General features: G+C 43.4%; 1 protein-coding gene and 1 long non-coding RNA gene across 2 annotated transcripts in view; one reads left to right on the top strand and one right to left on the bottom strand.

Annotated features, from left to right (window-relative positions):
* LOC121697605 (tyrosine-protein phosphatase non-receptor type 12-like) overlaps positions 1-2,485 on the top strand; it is a 15,963-nt gene extending 13,478 nt beyond the window's left edge. Inside the window, exons 9-11 of the mRNA XM_042079192.1 lie at positions 1,292-1,325; positions 1,509-1,595; positions 2,082-2,485. Of these exons, the coding sequence (XP_041935126.1) occupies positions 1,292-1,325; positions 1,509-1,595; positions 2,082-2,143 (183 nt within the window). The 3' untranslated portion in view covers positions 2,144-2,485. The remainder of the gene's footprint in view (positions 1-1,291; positions 1,326-1,508; positions 1,596-2,081) is intronic.
* Positions 2,486-2,906: 421 nt separating this feature from the next.
* Positions 2,907-7,828, bottom strand: LOC121697607. The gene is made up of 3 exons (XR_006026495.1): positions 7,722-7,828; positions 5,243-5,246; positions 2,907-2,916 (listed from the first exon to the last, which is right to left on the bottom strand). It is a non-coding gene; the product is annotated as an uncharacterized LOC121697607 (long non-coding RNA).
* Positions 7,829-12,036: the final 4,208 nt, after the last annotated feature.

Genomic DNA, 12,036 nt, shown 5'->3' with positions numbered 1-12,036 from the left:
ATCATGAAAGCATGGATGCATCGAAGACGACTAACTAGATTACTACTAAATCCGATTAGCATCATTAGCATGCTACACACATTTGTTTAAAACTCTTGCATTCACGTTGACTGATCATCTCAATCCTGATGTTTTCCAAGACTCAAAAGGGCCTGTCCCAAAGAGAAGTATTACCTTGAAACGTAAACACACATGGGGAAGCTGAACAGTCCAACCAGTATACTATGATAAGCTAGCCAACTATGCTACTTTGTTTACAATATTTACAGGCTTCAACCAGACATGTCGTTTTGTAACTGAATTAAAGAGGTAGAGTTGTAATAGAAATAGTAGACTATAATCTGCATAAAGTGTGCTGTCATGAATATGCCCCCCCCCCCCTCCCCAATCAATGTATGTATCGAACCGTGGGTCAGAAATCGTGATACAAACCAAATCATTTTGAGTATCGTTACGGTCCTAATAGCAACACACACACACACACACACACACACACACACACACACACACACACAGTTCCCTGATTGACTGGCAGGCAACACCATCTTCAGTCCAGAGTGTTTAAGCACATGACCTGCGTTTGTCACATGACCCACCTGTGTCGTGATTGGTTAGAATTTGAACATGAATATCACCAGGGCTCTCAAGTTTTGAAGTTTGCAAGGAGTGAGACTTTGTTTCTCAGGGGGGAGGGGGCGTGGCATTGACACAGTGCCACGCCCCCTCCCCCTGATCGAAGTACATGAAAGTCCTACGTCTGCTTGAACTACTCGTGGCGCCACGCCCCCTCCCTCCTTGTGTGACACGTTTGTAAAATATAGCCCTTAGAAATTTCTGTGCGGGCAAGTTAACAATTTCTCGGAGTGAGAAATGCCATGTGTGGCGTGTGAGCATGTGGAGTCATTGAAATGCGTGTCTCACGCTCAATGCGTGAGACTTGAGAGGTCTGAATATCACTAGTAAAAGGCGCACAACAATATTGTCACAACAAAGTTGTTAGAGTTGTTAGCTTGTATTGCCTCCCTGTGTGTGTGTGTGTGTGTGTGTGTGTGTGTGTGTGTGTGTGTGTGTGTGTGTGTGTTGCCTCCCCTTTGGAGACATTTCTGTTGGACATCCAAGACTCCCTCATGTGGCCTACTATACAATTAAAATGCTCAAGCATCTACTTCCTGTGTGTGACTTTGTGATGAAGCGCCCTCTGGTGTCAGAATGCAGTAATGACTCCACAGTAATGACAACACTGGTACTTCCTCTGCACCACCTCATCGTCCTTCTTCTCTCTCTCCAACAGGGGGCGACCAGTAAACAGTCTAAAGCAGTCACTGGTACGTGTCCTTTCTAAACCTGTGGCTCGCTCACACACACACACACACACACACACACCCACACACAGCTAAAGTCTCACATATCAGTGTTTCCAACCAGTGCCATCAAATAAAGAGGTTTATGTTTAAAAATGTTAAATCCATGTGTGATTTCAAATCTCTGTTGTGTGTGTCCCTGTGTAGATGCGGGTGCTAAGAAAGCTTTGTCGGCAGAGGCATCATCAAGCCCCTGCGAATCAGCAGAAGGGCCAGAGCCTAGCCCAGTGATTGGTCAGTGAGGATGAGGAGGATGAAGGCTCTCTTAGCCAGTCACAGTCCAGCACCAGTACACTGCTAGCCAGTCACACTCCAGCATCAACACTCTAAGCCAAATAACTGCATCTCATTAGTCGTCTCTAGCCAATCATGGCTCTGCAACAGCACTCTCTTAGCCAATCACAGCTTAGCTCCTTATAAGGCACGTTCCATTTCAAACTTACACACACACACACACACACACACACACACACACACACATTCTCACTTACTCTTACTCACACACACACACACTCCTCTTTAAAACGTTAGAATGCTGTAGTGGTCCAGACGAGTGTAACGCTGCGTGGTGATTGGCTATATGGTGCGTATAGGCAACGCTGCGTTGTGATTGGCTATATGGTGCGTATAGGCAACGCTGCGTTGTGATTGGCTATATGGTGCATATAGGACCAGCTCCCTCACAGACGCTCCACCTAACTCGTCCCCCCCCCCCCCCAGGATTCGGACGCCGCTGCACACAGCCCAGAGGCCCTCGGGACCCCCCCTCAGCCTGGACATGATGGACCAAGACCCCCCTGGCAACGACCCCTCACCCCCGGCATCAACACCTCCAACTCCAACACACACACACACACCTTCTCCTCTTTAAGTATCACTAAAACTGAGGGGGGAGTGGGGCAAAACTCCCCACCACACACACACACACACACACACAAGCCCAGAATCCCAAATCTCCAGCGAACACAATCTCCAACTGCAGCAGCGCTAATCTCCCTCGGTGCCCTGGGCATCTTCCTGCTGTCGGCACGGTGTTTGCCGGGTTGCGGTGTGCTGTTGCTATGGCGAACTGGGACCAGAACCAGACCTACAGCGGGATCAGGTCTAGAGCAGACTCATGGACACGCCCCTTCCTGTCCCTCCCACAGACCACGCCCAGGGGGTGTGATTGGGCGGAGACTACTGTTTTTATTCCTCATTGGTTCCCTGTGCTGTTCCCCTGCTAATGTCTGGCTAGCTGCAGAAGCGTTGTTTTATAAATGTACAGGGCAGTAGGTATATTATATGACAGATTTGCTAAATATTCTTATTAACAGAAGATGACTCCTGATCCTCCAGAGAACTCCACGGCGCTCTACTCTCTCCCTCTCCTTTCCTCTCTCTCTCTCTCTCTCTCTCTCTCTCTCTCTCTCTCTCTCTCTCCCTCTCCTCTCTCTCCCTCTCCTTTCCTCTCTCTCTCTCTCTCTCTCTCTCTCTCTCTCTCCCTCTCCTCTCTCTCCCTCTCCTTTCCTCTCTCCCTCTCCTTTCCTCTCTCCCTCTCCTCTCTCTCCCTCTCCTTTCCTCTCTCTCTCTCTCTCTCTCTCTCCTCTCTCTCTCTCTCCTTTCCTCTCTCTCTCTCTCTCTCTCTCCTCTCTCTCTCTCTCCTTTCCTCTCTCTCTCCTCTCTGCTTTTCTTCTCTCCTCTCTGCTTTTCTTTTCTCCTCTCCTCTCTTCTTCTCCTCCTTCTCTCCTCTCTTCTTCTCTCCTCCTTCTCTCCTCTCTTCTCCTCTCCTCTCTTCTTCTCTCCTCCTTCTCTCCTCTCTTCTCTTCCTGGTTCCCTCTCCTGCTTCCTGTTCCAGAGAATATGTCATAGAGGGGGCGGGGCCATGGTGTGGTGGGAGGCTCTTTTTGTAAATTGTATCTAAAGGTTATTTTTGTATACACCGTTTCCTCTACACTATTTTCTCTCTATCTCCTGCTCTCTCTCTCTCCTGCTCTCTCTCTCTCTCTCCTGCTCTCTCTCTCCTGCTCTCTCTCTCCCTCCCTCTCTCCCTCCCTCTCTCCCTCTCTCTCTCTCTCTCCAGCCCTCTCACTGTTCGCCTTCTACAGAGCCTGCCTGTGCCTTGACAAGATGAGTGTGTGTGTGTGTGTGTGTGTGTGTGTGTGTGTGTGTGTGCGCGATATGTCACAAACTCTGGGATCTGGTCAGTTGACACACAGACCTGTTTGTATGTTGCAGAAATCAATCGACTTGTCAAAACAAAAAAATGAAAGAAAAAAAATCAATTCTAACCTGCTCATTTGTCTCATTTATTACCGTGTGTGTGTGCGCGCACTTGACGTGTGTGTGTGTCTGTGCACTTGATTTATATATATATATGTGTGTGTGTGTGTGTGTGTGTGTGTGTAGATATGCCTGATCTCTCTGTGTGTGTGACTGATCAGTGTGTGTATGTGTGTTTCTGGTTCTTGGGTTATCTTAGAGCACTGGTTCCCAAAGACTGGAGATTTTATTTGGGTCGCCAGCATAGCCTAGTGACAATTTATGTTGTGTAATAGGCCTAGCTTATAGCTTAGGAAAGCTAACAGCTTTCTTTTAGGTTCTAGTTTGTTAACAGTCACGGTTTTGTCATAACTCCTGTGCATCTTTGCATTTAGAATAGCTCTAAAACTGGGGGGCGAACACGTTGCAGAGGGGACGCCAGAGCGTGGATATCTCACTCGCAAAATGAAACAATATTTCTGTCGGCGTTATTTGCTGTTTACATCGGAATATTCCACGGTGTTATGGATCCATTTGTCTGCAATGCAACATAGGCTACAAGAACATCTAGAAATACAGGCGCAGCTTACTGCTGAAGAGTGATGACTGCGTAACATGCCAGAATATCCCCAAACTCCTGAATGTTGAAGGTTGTGTGTGTGTACAAAACTGAGCTAGAACATGAACTGAACATATTTAACATTGTCTCATGAGTGTAATTGAGATTGCCGAATTGTGGGAAAACTGAGGAGTCAGTGCATCACCAAACCCTAGTAGTGGGCCAGACCAGGCGCTAGATATCTATCCAACCACTTAGATATGGCACTGTAAAATGGTTATAGAAATGTTTGAACCTGTGGCCTAATACATCGACATTTTGGGCAATATTGGTGCATGGTTGCATGTTAGATCTAAAGTGAATTGGGTCGCGATACTCTGTCATTTTAAAAAAGTGGGTCCCCAGAAAAGTTTGGGAAACACGGTCTTAGAGTATCACTGCAGTCTCAGGAGTGAGTCTTCTTTGTATTGGATATCTGTCAGCTATGAGGATCACTGAGCATCAAATACACAATCATACTCCCCACACACCTGACCCTCAGACACACACACCTGACCTCACACACATTACCCATCATTTTAGAATATGCTGCTACTCACCATTCATCAGTTCCTCCAGGATTTTTTGAGATTGTTGCGACCTAATATACCTGATTTGGCGACAACTTTTCTGCAGAAGTGGGTGTGGCGTCTGGCTGAATATTCTGCGCGAAGGACTGTTGTGGTAGGTGAATTTTCACGAGGAAACTACGATGCGAAAAAGTTGCGGTGTTTGGACAAAATTGCGTGGTTGCCCAGAATGGTCACCCACACACACCAGACTACACACACACCTGATACACACATCTGATACACACACACACCAGACTACACACACCTGATACACACACCAGACTACACACACATCTGATACACACAAACCAGTCTACACACACACCTGATACACACACATCTGATACACACACACCAGTCTACACACACACCTGATACACAACTAGTCTACACACACACCTGATACACACACACTAGACTACACACACATCTGATACACACACCAGACTACACACACACCTGATACACACACACCTGCCGCGGCCACCAGAGTTCTCTGAAGTCACACACCATCATCGCAGAGTATCAAACTCCACACACACACCAGTGATGCACATATCAGTCCAGAGCATCAGATTTCACACACATTATGGCCTCAAACACACACGCATGATCTCAGAGTCACGCAACTCTCACACACGTCATGATCCCAGAGCATCACACACACACATCATGATCCCAGAGCATCACACACACACATGTGTGCATGTGCACTATGGCCAGAGTGGACAGAGTCAGGCATGTTAATCAATCAATGATTTGGAGTGGACAGAGTCAGGCAGGTTAATCAATCAATGATTTGGAGTGGACAGAGTCAGGGGATTAATCAATAAACGTTTTAGTTAAAGCTGACCAATAGCAGTGTTGAGCAATACCTTTAAATGAAATACGTCAGACGATATTACTGTATAGCATTTACAATCTCTGTTGTTGTGCATCTGATCTGAATACTTTTTCAAATAATATGTCGGGTTAGCATTTCTTAATAATGTCCATCATGTCTGAATGACTACCGCCCAGTAGCCCTGACGTCTACAGTGATGAAGTGTTTTGAGAAGCTTGTGAAAAACATTATCTGCTCATCCCTCCCTGCCTCCGTCGACCCCTTCCAATTTGCTTACAGAGCCTGCAAAACTGCAAAGCCAACAGTACTTACTTACTTTATACTTTATTGTCCCCAAGGGGAAATTTGTCTTGGGCTTCACGATCACTGCATCACACATACACAGCTCATACATAGGCAATTAAAAAACAACAGTTACACATACAGCTCCACACCACCACAGTTACAAAAAAAAAAAAAACTCAGTCAGAGCTGCACACTGGATAACATATAGGTAGCCAGCTACCTATCATTGAGCATCTTTATGGCAGTTGGGATAAAGGAGTTTTTGTATTTATTTAATCTGCAGTTTAGTACTCTAAAGCGTCTACCTGAGGGTAGGAGGGCAAACTCCTCGTACAGGATGTGTGTGGGGTCTTCTACAATTTTCAGTGCCTCCCTGAGGACTGACTTTTCATAGAGTGCCTGCATGTAGCCCTGGTCTGGATGACCTACAATCTTCAGGGCAGTTTTGACCAGACGCCCCAACTTGGACTTTAACTGAACGGTCAGATTGCCATACCAGGTCTGCATGCCATACTGTATCACGTTCTCTAAGATCATCTGGAAAAATAAAAACAAGAGCCCGCTACTGACACCATACAGCCTCAATCTTCTCAGAAAATACATCCTCTGCTGGAGCTTATAACAGAGACTTTCTATATGGACATGCCATGTGAGTGAGCAGTCCATAAAAACACCAAGGTATTTATATGAAGAGACCTGACGTATGGGAGTGTTATGGATGCACACTGGACTTGATTCAGAAACTGCTCTAGGGTCAAAGATCATTTCCTCAGTCTTCTTTACATTCACAACTAGATGGTGAGCATCACACCAATCTACAAACTGCTTGATTTCTGAATGGTAAGATGCTGTGTCTTGATCCCTATATAATAGGCTCAAGATGGCAGTGTCATCTGACAATTTAACAATGTAGTTGTGTGGGTGTTTACTCACACAATCATTTGTGTAGATGGTAAAGAGGACTGGGGAACTCACACACCCCTGGGGGGCCCCTGTGCTTATAGGCTTTAGTTGTGAGACTTCTTTATTGAGTCTTACATACTGCATCCTATTTGTTAAGAATGAGCAGTACCATTTAATAATGAAGGGGCTGACACCCATTTCCTTCAGAGTTTCTAGCAGTAAAAAGGGCTGTATTGTATTAAAGGTGCCATGTGTAAGAATTGAGGTAAAAATATCCAAAAAATTAGCTACACGCATCAAAAGAATGAGAAGAAATAAGGGTGATGATGTCATTAAAAAAATGACAAGGTATAGTGCTGCAGAGATATCAACCTGAATTAGCATGCTAAATTACTAGCCATAGCCCGACAGGTGTCATAATTCCAGTTTCGGCCATGGGAGGCGGTATGCGGGCAACATAACCGCCAGCCAAAATGCAATACACGAGTCTTGGTTATTACTCTAGGGTAGACCAACTCGCTTTCTGGAGGTATACTGCCCCCATCTTTTATGGAATGTGGAGTATGAATTGATTTTTTGGCGGACATTACACATGGCACCTTTAAACGCTGAACTAAAATCGATAAAAAGAAGACGTGCATAGGCCTTTGTGTCCAAGATGTTTAAGGACCAGGTGGGTGATGCTGCTTATAGCATCACCTGTGCCTCTGTGGCATTTGTAGGCAAACTGCCAGGGGTCGAGTTTTTGGCCTACCTGAGTTTTTAAAAGACAAACCATATATTTCTCAAAACATTTCATGACTATTGAAGTCAAAGCTATCGGTCTAAAATCATTATTTTCTGCAAGACAGGGCTTCTTAGGGACTGGGGTGATGGCTGTTTTTTTCCAGAGGGCTGGAACAGTATGGGAGTCTAACATACGCGTAGATTACGGTGGGGACGGGTGGGATATGTCCCCACCACTATTTATAATTTGAATTTTGTCCCCACCACTTCTAAAAATGTGCAAACCAATTGCGACCGAAAAAATCCCCACATACTGAAATCATCGAGTCTAAACCATGCGATAGGCGTGCACAATGACATCCTCACAGCATGCACAGCTGCCTAGATATGTGTGGATCGAGTGTTGCGTGGTTAAGGTTTTTTAACATCCGCACCCACCCGACCCTCCAGTCATGTAATGCCTGCTAGAGTTGACTGTAGCTCGGAATGCAATCGGTTGCCATAGTAGGCTATCCTAAAATCCAGCGATAAAACAAAGCATGAACTCATGAGTCGGTCTGCTCTAGGCTATATGTATCCTCTGATTGTAATGTTTACAGATAGGCTATCTAGGCGATATTTGTAACATTTATTTTGTATTTGGCCTGTTATAAAATCATATAGCCTATTGAACAATTTAAACACATTGTGAACCCCAAAGTTGAAAAAGAAACAAAAAAAAGAAACCAATGAGCTTATGTCGCGATTTCCGATAGGCCCAGGCCTAGAGAAAAGACAGCTATGGTAACCTAACAAGAAGGATTTGCTTTGCCTACTCTGCTGTTTGGTTGTCCCAAACTTTGAGACGACCCATACTCGCATTAACTGAATCTTATCAACCCGAACGGCGATGTTCCAAACACAGTGACAGGATGCAATGCCTAATAATCTCACTGCCTACGGCATAACTGATACAGTGCGCCTAGGCCTACTGTTAAACACCTGAAAAATATTAAGCTGCTGTTTTCTTTTCATGACGAGCACTAGGCCTACGTTTGAATGATTTATGACTGAATGTAACGTTGCGTTTTTAAGCGCCAGAACTGCTTATCACGTCGTGTGACAAAGTTTACACCAACCATCATCTTCTAATGTAGGCCTATCCTTATGTTGAGATGTCCATTCTCTTTGCCCTAGGCTATCATTTGTGTGTGAAGCATGTTTCAATTAAGACAATACACAAGCTATTTTTATTGTTGTATTGAATGATTTCATGAATGAATGAACAAAAAGACGTCTCATTGGTTTTTTTTTTTTTTTGTCGGGTCTGGTCAGGTTCGGGTAGTTAATCAGTGCATATTGAGGGTCGAGTGGGTGCAGATTGACTCTCCTGACGGGTCGGGTGGGTGCGGATGTTAAAAAACCTTAACCGGCGCAACACTAGCCTATACTGTTGAGCATATTGTAATGCAGCGTTGAATGGATGAATAGCTTACATAAGGGTACCCCGCACTTTTCAAAACACACTCAAGCTTATGGTTATTGTCCCCACCACTTCTAAAAACAAACTGACGCCCTTGGAGTCTAATGACCACTGGAAAATAGGACACCAGGCTGGGACAAGCTCCTCCGCACACGTTTTTAAGAGGCGGGCAGAGATCCCATCTGGCCTTCCTTATGCAAACCTGCTGGAATAGTGACTTCATGTATGATATCACCACCTAGCGAGTCTAAAACTGACATGCATTTATTCGAAAAATCCTGGCTTTCAAATCTAAGAAAGAAGTCATTTAGTTCATTAGCCCTCTGATGATCATCAGGGGTAACTATATCCACTTTACTTGGTATCATATTGGCCACTGACTTCAGTGAGTCCCAGAGTTTTTTAGAGTCTCTGTTTGAAAGGTGACTTTCCATTTGGTCCCTTTGACGGCTTTCCTGAGTAGCTGATCGAGTTCCTTTTGCACAGCTTTAGTCAGTAGTCATACCTCCATCATCAAGTTTGCAGATGACACAGTGATCTTGGGCCTGATTAGTAACAACAATGAACAGCTCTACTTGGATCAGGTTGATGAGGTGGCACAGTGGTGTCAATATAACAGCTTGACACTGAATATCAATAAAACCAAGGAAATGGTAGTGGATTACAGAAGGAAGCAGCAGAACTACAGTTACACCCCACTAATGATCAGCGATCATACAGGGCAACCTGTAGAGAGAGTCACAAGTTTTAAATACCTTGGTGTCCACATTCCTGAAGACTTAACATGGACTGTTAACACTCAATATGTTCTGAAGAAGTCCAGACAACGACTCTACTTCCTTCGTCAGCTAAGGAAATTCAAAGTTTCTACATCCATCATGAAGGCCTTCTACACTTCAGCGGTTGAGAGTGTTCTAACTGGTAGCATCATCACCTGGTATGGGAACTCCAGTTAGAGATTGTAGTACTCTGCAGAGAGTAGTGCGCTCAGCTGAATGTACTATAAGAACTCAACTCCCTGCTCTACAAGATATCTATTCCAGAAGAGTACTCCTAAGAGCCCAAAAGATTCTGAAGGACTCTTCTCATCCTAACAATGGATTATTCCCATCGCTGAAATCAAGAAGACACCTATGTAGTCACAAAGCCAGAACTGAGAGACTAAGGAGAAGTTTTTATCCCCAGGCCATCCGAACTCTGAACTCACACTATACTGACTTTGCACACATTCAATCCTCAGCACTCTCAAACATTTCCCAACTCTGAATTCACACTATACTGAATTTGCACACATTCACTCCTCAGCACTCATAACCCCCCCCCCCACACACACACCTACAAGACTTTTAGCACTTTTACATCCCTCTCCCTATGCTACAGACCTTTTATTTATTTTCTTATTTCATCACACGTCAAAACACACACACACACACACACACACACACACACACATATCTGACTTTCTCCAAGTTTTGCACATCTCCATAGAACTTTTTATTTATTAGTTTTGATTTCTCCTCCATCTATACCCATGTCCTTGATTGCCTAGCCTTTCTGCCCCCCCACCCCCTACCCCACCCCCATCCCCAACACACACACACAAAAACACACACACTTACATCATCACTGTCATCACCTCACATACATACAGTACACTGCTTGCTACAGTAAGCCTCCTCTACTTGCTGCACACTGCCCCCCCCTCCCTACATACACAGCACATTGTCTTCAGGATCTTCTCCAACACACATCCTCTACATACTTACAGCACACTGCCCCCACCTACCCACACACACACTACACACACACACACACAGTCACTGCTCCACTCCCCTCCCGCCCACACACACATCTTCACTGTCATCACTCACATACATCATACATAAAGTCCCTTCACAACACACATCCCCAACATACTTACAGCACACTGACCCCCCCCCCCAATACACAGCACATTTTCTCATGAGGAAGCTTCTCCAACACACATATTGCACACTGCCCTCTCCCCACATACACAGCACACTATCCCATCTCCCCTGTCATCCACCCAACACACACACCAAGACCCCTGGCAGTTGGGTTAGCCCCTTGAGCCGTGGATCTGCCCAAGGTTTCTTCCTTGGTAAGGGAGTTAGTATATATGTACTTACTTACCAAAGAGCCACTAGAGATAATATATATATATATATATATATATATATATATATATATATATATATATATATATATATATATATATATACTTACTTACCAAATAGCCACTATATATATATATATATATATACTTACTTACCAAAGAGCCACTATATATATATATATATATACTTACTTACCAAAGAGCCACTATATATATATATATATATATATATACTTACTTACCAAAGAGCCACTATATATATATATATATATATATATATATATATATATATATATACTTACTTACCAAAGAGCCACTATATATATATATATATATATATATATATACTTACTTACCAAATAGCCACTTAGTATATATATACTTACTTACCAAATAGCCACTTAGTGTATATATACTTACTTACCAAATAGCCACTTAGTATATATATACTTACTTACCAAAGAGCCACTATATATATATATATATATATATATATATATATATATATATATATATACTTACTTGCCAAATAGCCACTACACTCTAAACCCGAACTAGTTGTCATTACTAGAAAATTGCGTGGAAACCGATTGCCTTAAACCATTCTAGTTTTTACAAAACATAAAACTAAACATGTTTAGTTGTGTCAACTAACAACCTTATGTTGATGCTGTAGACAAATTAAGCTTACATTAGTAGTCTTTACTAAAAATCTTTAGTTCACTTAACTTATTGTTTCAGAAGTTGCAGTTGTATAAAATAATAGGTTAAAATGCATGTTAACAAATTCATTAAAATATGAACTAAGTTCTGTAGATAGGCCTATTGTTTTTTTTTAATTTTAAGATTAGGGTACTGTATTAATTTAATTGTTTTATTAAAAATTGAAAAGAAATTCATCACAATG

This window comes from Alosa sapidissima, chromosome 22, assembly GCF_018492685.1.
Source record: "Alosa sapidissima isolate fAloSap1 chromosome 22, fAloSap1.pri, whole genome shotgun sequence".
Taxonomy (NCBI): domain Eukaryota; kingdom Metazoa; phylum Chordata; class Actinopteri; order Clupeiformes; family Clupeidae; genus Alosa; species Alosa sapidissima.
This window is presented reverse-complemented; position numbering and strand designations above follow the sequence as displayed.